We start from the raw sequence: 19,029 nt of genomic DNA on the forward strand, positions 1-19,029 counted from the left end.
CACCATCGCAATGAATCAGTTTGAATTATCACAATTTCACTGCATATTTATGGCAGTCGGCAAGCTTGCATTAACCGGAAGTTTTATTTCCCAAAGTCGGTCAGCCTGGATTTCTTATGCTTCATGGCAAGCAAAGGCATTACGCAAGTCTCAAAATCCGTTAAAAGAGCCATTGCAATTGTCGTGGGTTCTGATAACTTTTCTGATGAGGCGAAAATAATCCAATACTTTCAAAGTAGTCACCGGAGTCGGGGTGTCTAGCGGATAGTCATTTTCCCCAGACGACGAGACGTTAGCATCTTGTTGACAACAGCGGCTGAGGCGCAGCCACTATCTTGAAAGCAATTTGCGACGTGCACAAAGTGAGCGCCCGCGCGGGCCTCATCTTCAAAGCGATCTGCGATGTGGGCAAAGTGCAAGTAGTGCCGGTAGAGTCGTGTGCGCTGTGCTTTCGATGTTTAGTTTGCGGTGAAGCGAGAGACGGCACGGCGGTCAATTCGTTCGCTGCTTGCCGCGTCTCACTCCAGCGTGTTTACACGGAGTTTCCGTGGTCATCAAGCGAGATCTGTTCTTGTTTAACTGTGCGGGTGTGACACCATGCCCTGTAATTTAGTTAGCGAATGTTTACAAGTTTATACGGTCAATAAAACTATTATCTTGAGTTCGTATAGCTGTCTACTAATCTGCTATCACAACCGATGCTTCGCTTTGTGGGTGAAACTGAGATTTTTCCTTCTGCTTCGGCGATCGTATGTGCCTTCTCCTCAAGAGAGAGAGAAATTTACGCTTCTTCGTTGGCGTAGCCATTTCGATCGGGCACACACCACAGAAAACACAGCGATTGTGGTGATCCCCTGCAGTGTCGTGCAGGCACTTGATGATCACGCGTGGCTATGGATTGCAGTGGCTTAAACCAGTACTTTGAATTTGATTTCGTTTGCGAAAACCTCGTTCCAGAGGACATACGATCGTCACAGCTTTGGAAAGGCCTTCTAATTTGACTACTCTGCAGTTTCAGTTTCAATTCAGTCCCAGTTTCGTTCTTGAAAAGTTCATTGAAGCGGAAATACTGAATAAAACGCCTTCGTTATGAAGGGACTTTTTTTGTATTACTTTCTGTAAGCAGCTGACGGGGAATCGGAAAATCTTCGTTGTGGCTGAAATTTCGTTGTTGTAGGGGGATTTGACTGTATTAATTATATACTTAAGGTGTTCTTGACGCTTGCTAGTACTTTTTCTGGAGTTTTAGACGCTTTGGACCTCTATTTAAAGCAAAAATTGACAAATCAAAAATGCACTTTTATGATGGTCATATTTAGTTGTGAATTGTTGCTTTTACCACAAGTCTGCATGCAGACAAACTTGGTTGAACAGTTCCTAAATAAACATTTGGAAGTCAGTGTCCATGTACGTCATTTGTGTTATTTTATCTCTTGTCTATTTGTGCTGCACAAAATGTTTTCAAGAACCTTGACGTTTATTTCTCATATGTGAGGTCCTACTTTGTGTCCTCCAACATATCCTCCTGCAGCTCTACATCCTTGTCCTTTCTCTGTCCTGTGTTGTAGTACCATTAGCAGTGCTCCCACTCTTGCGCCAGATTGCGCCATACGAGATTTCCTGTGCCATCCTGATAAAAATACACGATTTTGCGCCGAAGTGCGCCCAAATTAGCGCCTGCGCATTACGCGTGTGGCTGCAGTGGCCTGCAGACGTGCGTACCGCGCATGACTAAAGCGGCTTCATAAATCGAACGGCAACTGCGATAATTCGGGCTCGATGGGGACTGCCTAAAAGTTCAAATTGGGAGTCAGAAATATCCAAATTCACCAGAATATAACTAAATATATTCCGCCAGTGGCCAAAAAAGCCATTATTCACGGTTGACCCTTTTGGGGATATGTTCACTTTTGCGGGATTTCGCGTTAGCGTCGGCAGACTTGGTAGTATGCCAGGAGCGCTATCATCTGTCGACGTGTCCAGTGCTACTCGCGCGAAATGTCGCGAAAGTGAAAGCATCCCAGAAAGGGATCGTCTAAAAATAAAGCCAAAGTTGTCAATGCAGTCCTTCGCGCACGTATGCTTGCCTACGATCTGGTCAGTTCGTATCTCTACCATTGTCATGCTGTTGCCACAAATAGACGAAAGTACAATTAATGCATGCACCGAATCTTCAACCTTTGGCAACAGGACCGCGATTTTGTAGCGATGCCTTTTCTACTGCCACTCCTTGCGCTTCATCAGTGGTATAAGAGTGGCGCTCCGCCTGCGTTATTTGGTATCAGCTGGCAGATAACGATGGATGATAAGGGCGGCATATAGAATCGAGCGGAATGCATCGCTACAAAATTGCCGTGCAGGAGTCGACCGTGTTATCATAGCCGAATGATGGCAGTTTTCTTTTTTTTTGTAAACAGTCACTGTCCTCGTCGGCGGAGACATTGAGGGCGTAGTCGGCACTGCTTAAACAACTTTAGTTGCCGCGACCGTGTTGCTAGTTAACATATCAATGAATAAACGCTGGATGCGTGGAGCCAACCCGAACACACTCCCGAATGGCTTGCCGGAGTTCGCTTGGCCGACGGTTTGAGCGCGGTCGGTGCTGGATTAACTAGGCTTCGCAAGTTTCCGTTTCCAGGATGTGTCGGCAACAAGGCTGACCACTATGCTGCGGCTATGTGACGTATCAATGCCAAAATATTGCTATTTCTGCTCAACTCGGTATTCAAATTAAAATGCAGTCGTGCAGGTGGAGTCCGAATTATATAGAATGGCGTACCTTAAGGTGTCCGAAATTTCGGTCGTACTTATACTTCAAATTTATGGGCCAGTGATGCTGCCTCAAGGTAGTCCGAATCATCGAGCTTGTTTGAATTGCTGGTGTCGAAATAATTGGTTGACGCCAGTTGTGAATCGGCCAGTTGCTGAACAGAAGCTTCAGCATTATGAGGAAAAACAGACCGTTGAAAAGTACCTGGGTGTCGTGTGAAGCAATGACTGAGCATTACGAGGTGCTCATCAAGGCTTGCCTGGCTCAGAAAAGCATTGATGACATTGAGTCTGGTCGGGTGTTTCTGACTGATGCTAGAGCCTTGCTGAAGACAACAAAGTGTCAGCTGTCAATGAAAAAATCATACAATGTATAAAAGGCACCATCTGAGCAGCTTCACTCAACTTGATATAAACTAATTACAGCACACTGTGTGAACAGGTTTGTTGCCTTCATTTTAATTAAAGGGAAACTCATGTATTTGGAGGCAGAGCAACATTGTTTTACAGCAAGCAAATGCTTTCTGGAATAATGCTTATCAATTTTAAGTGTTTGAAATGGCCTAGGACGTGTCCAACAGCTGGCATTTATTAGCTCCGAAGTGCTCCACAATCTGAATCTGGATGCTCCAAACTGCCCCAAAATTAAGATTTTGCTGCTCCAAAAGTTGCTCCAAATCTCAGCTCATCAGCGGCAACACTGCATTAGTGGTCTTTGCTCTAACCGTTGCACAACTGTCCTTGTTGCTTTACTCCCTCCACCACCCGCCACTGTAGTATGAGATTGCCAAATTGGAGCTGGACCTCAGTGTCAGCACGTACCAGCGAGAGATGTCAAGGTTGGAGGAAATCGAGCTTAACCTTGAGCAAGTGAACAACTTACTAACCGACAAATCCAGGTAAGCTTGCATGAACACCCGTTTTGTGCACTTGCTTTGCTGCTCCTTAGTGTTGAAAGTGCAAGTTTGCCTTGTGCAAGGGACACTGAAGAAAATTAAAGGTCAGCTGTATTATTAGTAAAGTATCCTTCTGCAATACCGTAAAAGCGACTTTTACAGTAAGAAGCTTAGTATTAGGGAGGTAGAATTATTGGTAAATTGTATGGGTGTGCAAATAGTGATTTTTGAGACCGAATCGAATAATGAATAATGGGCAGCTATTTGCACAATTAATATACAACCATGTTCACATTCTAGTATTCTTAAAATTAGCAAGTTTCTGTCATTACATAGAATGAATGTTATGAAGCATTTATGAAAAACATGAGTGGAGGATTATGAGGTTTCTTTGCAAGTACAGGACTCTTCAGAAAGTGATGATCACTGTATAGCCGGTACGGTGTGGCTACCTAAGCAACATAGCCTGCTCCACTACGCAAGTTGTCATGTTTTAGTTATGTCTATACTATGCCCATGAGAGTGAAAATTTACCGTAATTTTGCTTGAACATTATGTTTATTTGGGCACAGTTGACATTTCTAAATCTTCTAAAAGTACTTGAAAAATGTTCACATTTAGTTTACACTTCAACCTCATTATAAAAAAGTTGAAGGGCGGCCGAAATGACTTTGTTATATCCGTTACTTTTATTTATTTATTTAACATACTCTCAATGCCTGATGGCGTTACAGAGAGGAGTGGTGAATCATTATATAATGTTAGAAACAGCAGTTTGAAAGGATGAATGAACCGGATTGCTGGCGACCGAGGTGGGGAGGTGGTTCCATTCGGATGCTGTCTTGGGCAGGAAGGAATTGAAGAAAAGGTTTGTGCGGCAAGTTGGTACTTGTACCTTGACGTTGTGGTCAATTCGCGATGAAATATAAGGGGGTGATTTAAAAAGGTCATTTTTTTATTTCTGGGTTACTATAGTTAATTAAAACTTTGTTAAATCAATTATTGCCATTTAGTGCAATATATGCAATGGGGTGCACAATTGTAAACATCGAAATAAGAAGGGGCTTTGCAGTACTGTCATATTGTACGGCATGCTGTTGCATTGGCATGGTCTCACCTTGTGGTTACTATGCCCACTTACATTGCATGGTAGGCAATGTTGGCCACGAGAACAGACAATGGTCATTACAAATTAATATTGTAAGCATTTATGCAAACATCATCTTCATCTGTACAAAACCATCATCAATCATTGGCTCATGTTCGTTTTTACGTCGGTTCCATCTTTCTTTCTTGGAATAAAGCATAAGCTCGACCATGATATTTCAAGTGGAGGCGCTTTAAGATCCCTTCGAGCTCAATCCTCTTTAAGATCTCTCCTGGAGCTACGTTCGGGACTCTGCTTACGCCAGGAGGCCGCCATGTCGCAAGACCAGCCCGCAGCATCAACCAGCTAGGTTCAAGTGCCAGCCACCCCTACTCCCAGCCCGGCCAACAACCGGTATCGCGATCCTGAAGTCTTCTCTGGCTTGCCTGGTGAGGACGTTGAAGACTGGCTCGACACCTACGATCGTGTCAGCGAGTACAATAACTGTAACGAGACATCTAGGTTAAAAAACTTACCGTTTTACGTCTCTCAAGTAGCCAAGACATGGTTCCTTAATCACGAGAGAGCCTTCCGTGATTGGTCGTCTTTCAAGGAGCAGCTACGGCAAACTTTTGGCACACCCACGGTTCGTTCGGAAGTTGCGAAAAAGAGGCTGTCTGGGCGCATCCAGCATTATGGCGAGTCGTATACCTCGTACATTGAGGACATCCTCACGCTTTGCCGCCGTGTCCACAGTGCCATGCCAGAAACTGACCGCGTGCGAAACCTTTGGGTATTGAATCTACTGCCTTCAACGCACTTGCTGCTCAAAACCCTTTGACAGTGTCGTGGACGTCGTCTCCATCTGTCAGCGCCTCGACACCTTGCAATCAATACGCTTGCAACCAGTCTTTTCCGACAACCCCCTGGCAAACATTATTGAGCTCCAGTCTATCATTGGAGCCATAATTCGTGAGGAATTGCAAGCGCATGGCTCACCTGACCTGCGCGGCATTATTAAGGAGGAATTGGCCTCCCTGCAGAACGCCCACCATGCCAACGCTTCTTGCCTACAACCGGCTTCTTACGCCCAGGTTGCTGCAATGCCAGCCGCACCATCTCCAATGGCACCGCCTGCGCCTGTTCACGATCACCTGGCCCCTTTATTCGCCTGAGCTCCAAACCCGCCTTACTACTCTGCCTGGCGTTCGTCGAGGTCTATCTGCTATTACTGCTGCTTTCGAGGACATATTTCCCATTTTACCGCCACAACCAGCAAGACGAACGTCGTGGTTCCGCTGCCTTTGAATGTGATGAGCCACTTCCTCGCGTCTACCGCACTTACGACGATAATCCTCCCGCTCGCCGATCTCCTTCTCCGGTCGACTTCTCCAACACCGCCCACAACACACGTACCTCGAGACGCCGCTCCGACGTTATGTTTCGCCACTTCGGCCTGTCTCCCAACTCCATGTCCAGGGACCGGAAAACTAACCAGTGCAGTTTTTGGAGGGAAAACTGCATCGCCGCGAAGTGATACAAGTCCTCCTTAACGTCTGTCGAACATGTTATTGGTATCTGTGGAGGGTGTGCATTTGTTAGCTTTGATTGACACGGGAGCTACAATATCTGTTATGCGTGCGGACCTCTGCTCCCGTCTGCGGTAAGTGAAGATGCCTTATGTTGGATCATCCTTGATTGGGGCTAATGCAACACTGATTCGGCCATCAGCCCATTGTACAGCACGCGTCTTCATTGATGGTATCCGCCATCACATTAAGTTCGCGATTTTATTCCCGTGCACTCATGAACTTATTTTAGGTTGAGACTTCCTCTTGTCAGCGTCCGCCTTAATCTCTTGCCGTCAACGTGTAGTCCATATGACCGAGACAGTTCATTGCTGGGGGAGTGCCTAGGAGCCACGACTATATTTTTTCACTGCTGCCGATTCTCTACTGCCCCCCGGCCACGAGCAAATCATAACTCTCTCTTCTACAGACATCACCAATGCCGACGTGTTCATCACTCCTTACGGCCGCTGTCTTGCCCGTGGGATTGTCTTTGTTTATTGCCTGGTGCGGTTCAAAGAAAGCGCTGCATTACTCATCACCTTAAACAGGACCACTGAGACAATCCTCCTACCTCAAGGCTCTGCAGTGACCTGTTATGTCGACACCCAACCAGTCTCCCTGCTTCTTCTTGCCGCCTTGCAAGCCCTTCCTCAACAGGGCAAATCTGCTTCATCTGCCCTTTCTTGCGTGATAAGTCCGAACCGTACTGCTGCTCAGAGTGAAGCATTGCTAAAATTACTCATGAAACATCAGGCCTCCTTTGACATGAATGCTTCGTCACTCGGATAGACCTCCGTTGCCTCCCATCGTATCGACACCGATGGCCAGACTATTGTACGCTGTCGCCCCTACCGAGCCTCTTTGGCTGAATGCCAAATCATCGAGGAGAACGTCGCCGATATGCTGAAAAGAAACATCATACGTCCCTCCGCCAGTTCTTGGTCATCACCCGTCGTTTTAGTGCAAAAGAAGGATGGATCGGCATGATTTTGTGTTGACTACCACGCGCTAAACAAGATCACCTGTAAGGCTGTATATCCGATGCCCCGTATCGATTTCCTGGGCTAGTTCGCCGTGCAGCTAATTATGCACTTCACACAGAGACGCGAAGTCCAGCTGCACCTAATCACGGTTTCACCGGTAGTGGGTTCACAATATACACCACAAGGTGTTTGAACCCGCCACCTTATCGCCCCGTATTGATGACGCCCTTGATTCTTTGCAAGGCGCGCAATACTTTTCCAGCCTTGATCTTCGCTACGGATATTGGCAATTTTCAATGCAAGAAACGGACAAAGAAAAGACTGCCTTTTCTACTCGGACGGTCTTTACGAGTTTAATGTAATGCCTTTCAGCCTATGCAATGCTCCCACCACATTTGAAAGGATGATAGACACTTCTTCAGGGCCTCAAGTGGAAAACTTGTCTATGTTACCTCGACGACATCGTCGTGTTTTCATAGACTTTCACTGACCATCTGCAATGCTTAGATGACGTGCTAATATGCCTTTCTAATGCCGAACTTCAACTAAACACGAAGTGCCATTTCGCTAGCACAACGATTAAAGTCCTGGGTCATCTCCTTAGCAAAGACAGCATCCAGCCCTATCCGGACAAAATTTCTGCAGTGCTCAACTTTCCACGCCCACTTCATGCAAAAGAACTGCGCAGCTTCCTTGGACTCACCTCATACTTTCGACATTTTATCCGGAACTTCGCCAGCATTGCCTTGCCCCTCCACAAGCTCCTTGCTAGTTCCACTTCTTTCGATTGGAACGATCAGTGTGAAGCCGCATTCCAAGAACTCAAGCGCGCACTAACATCCCCACCTTTGTCATTTTGATGATAAGGCGCCCACATTACTGCATACTGGCGCTAGTAGTCAGGGAATTGGTGCCGTACTGCTGCAGCGCAACCACGAACTTTGCGAAAAGGTTGTTGCATATACAGTCGCATTCTGACTTTCACAGAAAAGAAGTACTCGATAACCGAACAAGAGTGTTTGGTTGTTATGTGGTCCATTCCGAAATTTCGTCCATACCTCCACGGTCGATATTTCACGGTTGTGACCGACCACCATGCCCTATGTTGGTTGTCGATAATCAAAAACTTGTCTGGATGCCTTGGCTGCTGGATACTCCAATTACAAGCATATGATTTCGATGCGATGTCATATACAAGTCCGGAAGGAAGCACCAAGATGCCGATGTTCTTTCACGATGCCCATTACCACCATCATCGGAGCACATCGCATCACCTTGTCAAATTGGCCACACGGAGGACGCATCGTCTATTACACCAATTTCCTCCTTGACTCCATCAAACTACCCTTCAGCGCTTTCCACTCACCAGCGCGCCGATTCTTATTGCCATGCCATCATCAATCACCTTACCGGTGTTTCATCTCCACCCAGTGCCAGGCTACAGAAACAGCTCAAACTATTCAAATGCGAAGACGACGTGCTCTACCGTTACATTTTTCACCTGGAAGGCCATCGATGGGTTCCCGTTCTACCGCCCTCTCTTCACGCTGAAGTTCTGCAGAACTCACACGATGACCCTACGTCAGGCCACTTGGGTTACCACAAAACACGAGCGCATACTAGGCTTGTGCGAATAGTGCTTTTTTGGCTCGAAGCGAATTCGAAGGGAATAGTAATTCTTCTCGAATAATTTCAAAGTGAATACTTCGAATAGTAGCAAGTAAAGAAAAAAAAACGGCAGAGGACTAAGGTGGGGGATTTATTCAACAGAGGTGCAACGGCTGCGTCAATTGCGCCATTTTGATACAATTTCGTGTTTTTGCGCCAAAACCATGATATATGTCGAAATTGCGCCACTCTGCCCCAAAAAACCCGACCAGCTACGAAATTTCTCGGTTACAATGGCATTGCGATGCTCTTTTAATGGACTGTGGAACTCACGTAACGCCTTTGCTTGCCGTGAAGCGTAAGAAATCCAGGCTGACCGACTTCTGGAAATAAAACTTCCGGTAAGCGCAAGCTTGCCAAGCTTGCCGACTGTCATAAATATGCAATGAAATTGAGATAATTCAAACTGCTTCATTGCGACGGTGCATGTGCCGCGAAGCGAGTGTTTCGCAATCGGCCGGGAACATGCTTTGAGTTAGGCGTCGGTCGAAATGCATGAAAAATGCTGTAACTGCGGCGCGAAATGCATTCTCTCGTTAAGTTGACACTTCATTGACCGCCTTAGGACGTCTAAACCGTTGCCCCTCCGCCATCGCAAAGATTTCCCGGACGACGGTTTCGGTTTCGTTCGCCCGTATTACCCTGTACCCGTATTTTGCAGGCTATAACTCGCACCTTTGTGTAAGTTGCACCCTCCTAAAAATAACAGCTCTTCCGAAAAAAAAAATGTATATACTGGTGTACAAGATGCACCTGTTCTTTCGGTATACGATTTTAAAAAATTAGTGACGTTTCACTCCGTAAACGCGGGTCGCGTGCAAGCGTATGGGTGTCATTCCTACATAATTGTGATAGCGATGATTGCACCAGGTGCATTTCTGCAATCTTGGTCGCCGCAATGTTCCGTATGAAGTCCAAAGGCGATAACATCGTCTTCGTGTGCCGTATGCCTTCTGTGCAAGTGAAAGCGTGCGACAGCGAGCCGGAGGAGGAAAGCGGGATGGTATCGTGGGAGGGAGGGGGTCGGCTTGTACTTTGATAGCAACTGCGAAGTTTGCGCAACGGCGTGCGCCGTATCTTGAAAGCAATCTGTAGATGCGACAACTTCTGGGTCGGTTTATTCGCAGTTGGCCTGCTGCCCCTTGCGTTGCTGCTGCGTCCTCGCACGCGTGCGGGAACTCGATAGCACGCACAGAACCCATAGCAATTAATTAAATGGCAGAGGAGGTCAACCCAGCGTGCTTTGCGTGGCCATAGCCTCCAATCCGATTTTGACGGCAGTTTTGCCGGGGAAGGAAACGTACACAAGTCGCATCGGTGTATAAGATGCACCGGCGAAAAATTCAGAAAGCGCCACTTATACACCAGAAGTTATGGTATATACATACTAATTTCATGTCAACGAAGTTCCGCCACAAAGAAAGTTCTCGCGTGTCCTGTGATTTTTGTTGTAGCGGTACTCGACTGTGTGTGTGTGTGTGTGTGTGTGTGTGTGTGTGTGTGTGTGTGTATATATATATATATATATATATATATATATATATACAGGGTGTCCCACGTAACTTTAGCCAAACTTTAAGAATATGCGAATGCCACCTAGCTCAACAGAACCAAGGTAATGCGGTTTGCGGTCGCTTAGAGATACTTAGATTATTTATTGCATTCCACCTAATTAGATAATTAGTCATAATTAATTAATCAACTTCTCAATTATTATCATTAGATGAAAAGTGTCAATGAGAAAATTGTAGAGCACTATGAAAAACTCCCAATACAGCTTTCTGTTCTCAATGTGTGCAATATTGTGATGTGTTTTGTTGTCACTGATCTCGGGGGCGTGCGGGTGTTTTGAGAGATGGAGAGGGAAGAGGCATGGCAACACAGCAAGCAGATTTTATTTACACGCGAACTCAAAGCCAAAAAGCCTCAAACCGAAAATCAAGCTACACACTGAACTAAAAGACAATGAATAAATAAATGCCAACAAATGTACAACCTAATGAACACACTAAAATACACACTAAACATGTCCTTAACTATGCCTACACTAATTCTGGGCGTTTCCCACGCGAACGTCTGGCAACTCTGGCCTACTGCGAGAATGTATCGTCCTTACTCAGTTCGCCCTCGTCGCTCGTATTCTCCCGGCGAGAATCTCGTTGGGCCTTTCTTGAAGTCGTTGCTTTTCGCCGACTGTCGCATAGTCGTGGCTGCCTTGCAGTCGGTATGTTCACCCGCTCATCTTCGGAGCCTGTTTGACCCGGTCGCTGTTGCTGACGTGGCCGGGAGAGGTGACGGGTTGGGCCTAGCGACGTGCTCGGTCGCCGCTTCCGTCCAGCTTCTTTCCCGAGTGCCGACGTGGCGTTCCGGGGATCATCGCACGTGCCGGTCTGCCGTAGAAGGGGGAGCCTCTCTGGGGTGCCTGGTCTTGCCGTGAGGAGCTGCAGCTCGTCCAGGAGCCTCGCCCGAACTTGCCGAGGTCGACGGCCACACCGTGGACGGCCAACGTCACGGACTCGGCCAGACCCCCAAGTCTCCCGTCGCCAGTGCGGTGCTGGCGATGCGACCTTCCTGGCCCGGAACCACGTCGATAATGCTCAGACAACGCCGTTTCTCCTTCGATCACGCCTCGGGTCACGCACCTCACGCGCTCGCGCCGTTCAGAACGCTCCGCTCACATCGTCTTTGTCTTCTTTATGGCGCCGTCGGCGCCTTACTCATGACAAATATAAAAGCATTTTTCCGAGCGTAAAAAGTGCCCGCGAATACACGCAAAGTGCCTCGAGCGGCCAGTCGCGCGGCAATTTTGCGTGCATTTGCGGGCTTCTTTCATGCTCGCAAAAACACTTTTATGTTGCACACATTGAGCAACAGAAAGCTGTGTCGGGAGTTTTTCGTAGTGCTCTACAGTTTTCTCATTGACACTTTTCATCTAATTATAATAATTTAGAAGTTGATTTACTAATTAAGACTTATTATGTAATTATGTGGAATGCAAAAATAATCTGAGTATCTCCAAGCGACTGCAAACAGCATTACCTTGGTTCTGTTCAGCTACGTCCAGCAAACACCGGTACGATGCCTCTCACTGCATCATTTCCTACTGCCCTGGTGATGATGTGCTCTTATGGACACCTGCACAAACACCCGGTTTATGTGAGAAGCTTAAGTCTCGCTATATTGGCCCCTACAAAGTCGTAGAGCAGACCTCGCCGGTGAACTATCGCGTTACACCTGTTGATGCCCCAATTGACCGACGCTGCCGTGGCACAGAGATCGTGCACGTTTCCCGCCTGAAGCCCTTTCATCTCCGTTCCACTGTCTAATGTGCGGCCAGGCTGGCCGCTTTCGTCCACAGGGGAAATTAGTGTAAGCATTTATGCGGACTTCCATCTTCATCTGTACAAAACCATTATCAGTAATCGTCTCGTGTTAGTTTTTGCATCGGCGCCATCTTTTCTTCTTGGAAAAAGCGTCATCTTGACCGTGGTATTACAATATTTGTATAATGAAGTATTTTTGGCTTTCCCTTCATCGTCATTATATAGTGAGGTTTGGCTGTATTTAAACTCAGCTCGTGTTAAAGGCATGGGTGCAGAATTTCACTGAAAGCAACTTTAAGAGTATAGAATGACAAAATTGCAATGGTGAGCTCTGTGACATTACAAAATTGACGGTTTGTCAAGCTCTGTAACTTAACTATATCAGATTTTTCTTTCTCACATAGAAAAAATTAAGTTACCCAAAGTAGTTATTTACATTTCATGTAGAAACCTTGCTTTAGCATGTGAACAGTGGTTGCAGGTGGAAGTAAAAAAAAATGTCAGACGTGCACTTGCTTGACTCTTCATTTTACCCTGTTAATTAACGCACCACTATATCATTCCTTCATTCCTCACGTGTATTTTTTTTTCTTCTGTCTCTAGCTGCTTGACCAGACTTGAAAAACTCGTTCCTGAGAAGGAGGCCAAGTTGAAACAGCTTGAAGCCGAGATTACACAAGTGGGCCAGCAGTACCAGGAGTCCCAAGAACAGCTTCGGGCCGACCGACATCAGGTTGAAGAGCTTTGCTCTAATGCCCAGGCCAACAGGTCGCGGTCGCGAGTCCTCGATTCACTTCTGCAGGCTAAGAAGTCTGGACGGCTACCAGGCGTCATTGGACGACTTGTGAGTTCCTTGCTGTGGTGACGCCTGCCACTTAACACTTTTGCATTGCCTGGGCACAATCACACACATATACAAGAAAGAAAAAGAATGCACTTGGGAGAAACTATAACTTCTTTGATCTAAACACTGATTTGTGACTGCATTGTGCACTGTGACATGTTTTGGCGAGGAAAGAGGTCTGTAGTGCTCTTCATCTTTACATACAATAAATGAGGTCGTGAACATCAGCGCGGAGCACGACAAAGGCAGCACTTTACTGTTAAGGAACTATTGACACAAATACACAAGGAGATGTTAATAGTATTCCTGAAGTCAATTTGCTTCATATATTAGCCTACATGTCACTTAACCATCACCACATCAATTCTCATATCTAAAACATGGGTTTTACTTGTACGCAGGTAAATGCAGTAGAAAGTGCTGCTGAACAATGGGAGTAGAACTTTATAAAATTAGAATAATAGAACCTCTTAGAACCTGAACTTGACAGTGTTCTGGTCTGTGAACTTGAATACCGCAGGGTGACCTCGGTGCAATTGATGAGAAATATGACGTGGCGATTTCGACAGCGTGTGACCAGCTGGATTATGTTGTCACGGACACAGTGCTTACAGCCCAGCACTGTGTTGAGTACCTGAAGAAGCACGACGTTGGATTTGCCAACTTCATTGCTCTCGAAAAGGTTAGACTGCCAAATTAGATTATTTCACACCTGTTGCCCACATTGTCTCCTGATTCAAAAATTTCTTTTGTTTGCAATTTTGCTGCTGCCATTTTCGTGCCCTGAATTCCACGAAAGGACTTGTCTGACATTTCGACAACCCTGCCGTAGCTGCACAACTATGCAGTGAGAGATGACATTTGTGGTACATTTGAAAGCACTGTCTGCCAGCTAATTAAACAGTGCTTATTAGGACCGGTAATGTTTTTTTGGTGAAAACACCTGCCTGGAATTGCAATTCCTCTACAACTAGGACAGATGTTAAAATTGTGTAAGTGGCACCACTTCGACCCACAGAGCAAGTATTCTTGAAGAGGTGAAACAGCGCTCCCCGACTGTGCCCCAATATTTTCACCACGCAGGGCACATCACTGAGCTGCCATATGGAGTGCTTTATTTACTATAAAATATATCTACATGAGATTAGTGGCTGCCATTAACAGTTTTCATGCATTTGTTACATGTTTAGATAGGCAAGTGAGATGAAGTTCAAGTGAATTTTTTCTTTTTTTCAATTGTCAGTAGGGACATACGAATAGTGAAATTTCCAAATCTATTTGAATGTGAATATTCGAGAAAGACAACTTTTGATTATCGAATCAAACGTAGAATGTTTTCTCATTTGTAAACAAAAATTTAAAGTTCGTGTGCAATACATATGGCAAAAAGATAGAAAGAATGTAAGGCTTTTCTACATGCATGTAGAGTCAAACCCACTTATAGCAATATTCAAGTACCACAAGAACTATATTGTTATAACTGATAATTGTTATAACTGGGTTTCATGAAAAACATCAATAAAGGGGTATGGCAGAGCTGTTTTGAGAAATATATTAGGCGGGGAGGCCAGTGCCCCTCCCCACGACCTTTCTCCATCCGGCTGCTGATTGTATTGACGAGTTTAACTGTGTACATCTATTTACTGCGTGCTGCGATCACGTGTAAAAAGCCACGGCTGTCGGCCTTCAGGAATGGCACTGCTATAGCAACTGCACAGCGGAGTGATGGGCAGCAAGTGACATGCGATCTCCGCCAAGGCATCCCTTTGGTGGCATCAAAAGGGGCCTTTTAAAAAAGCGAGAAAGTTGCCGCGGCAGCCTCTCGGCTTCAGAAATCCAGAAGAAATGCTGGGGAGAGATCGCCACAAGCATCTTGCCGCGTATTCTCACTGGCTTGCACGAGAAAAACCTCATGTCCGTCAGCTTTGCTTGCTTTATGCGAAGCTTGCTGACATCCTTCTCTCGCAAAGGTGCCTCGCAAAGAGGAAACCCCGGAGGGACTGAATCATCTGCAGGACTTCCTGCGAAGTCGACGTTGAGGCAGCCTGCCCTACCGTGGCATCGCTGCTGCTGTCGTCATTACTGTCGCCATCGCTATCCAATGCAAGCACGTTCGCGACGATCGCCTCATCAGTTAGAAGCACTTTGTTTCTAAATCTATAGCAGTGCGCTTTCTTTTCACTGGCAACATTGTGCATTGCCGATGATCAGCGGGCGGATCAGCCGTCTTCTGTTTCGGCAGCGAGTCAAACGAGGCTGAGAAACCACGTAGCGCGGAATGCCTTCAACGCAACTAACAAAGATGAGCCCGACCGACTTCATCCGTCGGCAGAACTGTGCAGAATGAGGGTCGAGCGAGCAATCTGAGAGCAGCCCGGGCAGTGCCCAGTATGCCCCAGTGCTATCACGTTTTTGCATTTGGCCCAGTCCATTCGTGTTTCATAGGGTGGTGCAACGTAGAGCTATGGCATAGCCCATTCGTGTTCGGAGGGGTGGAAGGGCGACGGGAGAGAGGCGCTCGAGGCTGGCGATGCGGAGAAGGCTGGAAAACAGCACGCGGCGGCATGATGCAGCTCAAATTCTTTTATTTCTTTTAAAGATTTCGCATTCCATTCCTTTTCAGCACGGACACTCAGTAGCCAGAATTCATCGTTATGACTGATAATGCGGCATGGGGGCATTGTAGTAAGCAGGTTATTTCACCATAGTAAACATACAAAAGTGCAGCAGCTTCTCATTGTTATAAGCAGTATATTGTTAAAACCGGTATCGTTATCTTATAAGTGGTTTCGACTGTGATGGCATTCACAACAGGAAGTGCAGGGGCATGTCCTGCGCAGTCAGCTTAGTAGCTTGTAAATGAGAAACGACTCCTTTCACTTAGCTGCTATACCGTGACGGCAACAGTAATGAAAAAAAGAAAACGGCACACCACCAGATGCACACAGAGTAGCTGTGCTCGTTGACGATGTGATGCTATAGCACAGCACATTGCTTTAAAGGAAGGCAAACATGGTGATGCTGGCCAAATAATAAATTGATTTGCCTCAATCAGGACAACAAATTTATATCTTTGTTGCCTAAAAGTGAGGCATCTGGTTCGATGACTTAAAATTAAGCGGGAGTCATCTGCCATGTGCCCTCATTCAGGGACCAGTGCCTCTGCTAAAGAGTCGCGGCTCTCCTGCAGAAGAATGATTTGGAATAGTCCGCATTGGCATCAGCTTCTCTCCTTTGAGGGTTGAATAAGTGTTGTTCTCCTTTATATTTAAATAGAAATGAATATTCAACAATTTCGAATAGCAAGTTCTCAAACCAAATATGAATCGAATAGCAAAGACTATTCAATTCGTATTCAAAATTTCCAATATTCACGCACCCCTAATCATCAGCATTACTTGTCATTAAGACATGCATATCTTCTGCCAGTGCTTGGTTCATTCTTGGTGGATTTTACTTACAATGGGCACAATTGACTGTTGAGGGGAGTAAGAATGTTGTGTTGCCCTGGTGATGCTTGCATGTGCATAGCATGCCTGCTACTATGTGTAAAATATAGAGATGTGCTTGAAAAACTTGTTTCATTTAATTCGTTGCAGATGGAATGCTGGATACCTTATACTCAAAATAAGATTAACACGTAAGTTATAAGTTGGAACAGCTACGTGGACGTTCTTTAGAGTAGTAGTGCTATATGAATACTGTTGACTTGTGGCAGTTTGGGGATACTTCAATTGGTAGTTAAGCACTACCAGGTCGCTTAAGGTACCCTAAATGGTTTGCTATATGTGGATTGCTAACTGGCTTGCAATACAGCATAATTTGCCAAGTGGAATCGAGGTACTGTTGAGCATTCTAATGAATACTGATGTAACGGATTGTCAGGTGCAACAAATGGTAGACCTAAAGGTTGATTTGTCCTGCTTTATTATGAGAAATTCGTAACAAAAGCCACAACAGTTATCTGGAAAACAAGGTGCAAGGGCGAAAAAGTATAGTCTCTATTGTAACTTTAATTAGTAAACATGTGACAGCCGTGATGATTTTGAATTCACGTTGAAAGGCCTAGTTATAAAAGAAAATTGTGTAGAATAAAACTAGCCTTGTTCTCACTGCCTCTTTCTTCATGACCTCAGTTTGCTAAATTAGAAACACCAACAGTAAATAACATACCTGCCAACTCTTCTGAATTTTTCGTAAAATGTATGAATTTGGACCCGTCTTACGATTTTATGAATGTCGGCTCAATTTTTATGGAAAAGTGGTTACCGTATTTACACGATTGTAGGTCGACCAATTTTTTCAAATTTGGCAATCCAATGTTGGGGGGTCGACTTAGAATCGAAACCGAACCGTGTACCGCTAGTAACGGCAAGAGAAACGAGAAATCAGGGGCGCTATGGCGTGGTTACAACTTTGCACCTACGTTTTTATGGTTACGGTAGAAGCGTAGCGTATTAATTTACCGTATTGCATACATTTTGATTGCGTGCACCGCGAGCGCACGGCTCTTGTGGGAGCATCGATCATGGAAGAGCCGCCGTTTGGGGGGTAATGGTAGCTGGCGGAAGAGCCGCCGTTAGGGGGGTATTGCTAGCTGGCGGAAGAGCCGCCGTTAGGAGGGTATTGGTAATTGGCAGAAGAGCCGTCGTTTAGGGGGTATTAGTAGTTGGCGGAAGAGCTTTTCTTTGAGATACGATTGTTTTCGACGGCCGCGCGCATCTGTCACTTCTGCTGTTGTGCTGAATCGTCGCGCCTGTCATGAGTGCCAAGAACTTTCGGCGCTCGTTCTCAGTAGCGTTCAAACGGGCTGCTATCCTCCATGCCGAGGAAGCTAACAACTGCGCAGCGGGACGCAAGTCTGGAGTCAGTGAACGTGTGGTGCGGCAGTGGCAGCTTCAGCGCGAGGAAATTTGGCCTCCCTGGCTACTGTGTGCGGGTGGGTCCTCTCTGCATGGGCGGCTGTACCGCGCGATGTCGTGGTGCGGTCGTTCGCGAAGTGTGGACTCACACTTGATGACGACGTGCTGTGGGACCGCAGCAGTACCAGTGAGGTCAACTCTAGTGACGATGAGTAGTCTTAGCAACCCCATCAATAAATTTCCCTTGAGTGAAATGCACTCGCATGGTTTTTCCCCCCCCCCCCTTTTTTTGAGACATGCAATTTTGGGGGGTCGACCTACATTCGAGTCGACTTACAATCGTGTAAATACGGTATATTCACTAAATTATTTTTTAAAATTCATAATAAAGTCACATCGTTGCTGGTGGGCGGGGGCGCCACTTACATAGGGGCGCATAGAGATGGGGGTGTGCGCCGTAACCTTTATTGTCTGCAGAGTAAGGACATTTTTCACTCTGTGACGTTGCCTTCATCATCAGGTCATTGGACGACCCGATGACGGCTGGACATCACTGGTTGTCGTTACTCTCAACATAGAGACCCACCTGTACATAAGTGGCGCCCCCAGAGACGACGGCGATTTCGGGTGGATGCGGCAGGCACAGTTTCTGTATTGGAGGCTGTGGCTTGTCGTCGTCTCCTGTCACCTTCGCTAGGCTTTTTTCCCGAGTATGACCTGTTTTGTGGGCCTCACTTTGTTTTTGTGCGATGTGCTGCTGCATCGGGCGCATTGTGACTCTGGTGCTCCGGTGTTTCATAGCCGTAGCGGCTGTGAAGTGTGATGGTGTCAGTACTAGACTCGTCAGTACTAGACTCCATCAGTACTTCCAAGTGTGTTTGTGAAGTCGTACTCCTCGGTAGAATTCCCGTGCACCCCCCCCCCCCCCCCCCCGGTCATGAGTTTACGAATTTGAAGGTCTTGAGGTTGGCAGGGATAAAATAATCTTACACTGGAAATTATACTGGCTAGTTTCAAACGTATGTT

The 19,029-nt window shown here is 46.2% G+C and overlaps 1 protein-coding gene across 1 annotated transcript in view; it reads left to right on the forward strand.

The window, feature by feature from the left end:
* LOC119445196 (structural maintenance of chromosomes protein 4) overlaps positions 1–19,029 on the forward strand; it is a 106,474-nt gene that overhangs the window by 21,070 nt on the left and 66,375 nt on the right. Inside the window, exons 11-14 of the mRNA XM_049662942.1 lie at positions 3,547–3,668; positions 12,901–13,141; positions 13,662–13,823; positions 16,741–16,781. Coding sequence (XP_049518899.1) covers positions 3,547–3,668; positions 12,901–13,141; positions 13,662–13,823; positions 16,741–16,781 — 566 coding nt within the window. The remainder of the gene's footprint in view (positions 1–3,546; positions 3,669–12,900; positions 13,142–13,661; positions 13,824–16,740; positions 16,782–19,029) is intronic.

Source organism: Dermacentor silvarum, chromosome 1 (genome assembly GCF_013339745.2).
Source record: "Dermacentor silvarum isolate Dsil-2018 chromosome 1, BIME_Dsil_1.4, whole genome shotgun sequence".
NCBI lineage: Eukaryota > Metazoa > Arthropoda > Arachnida > Ixodida > Ixodidae > Dermacentor > Dermacentor silvarum.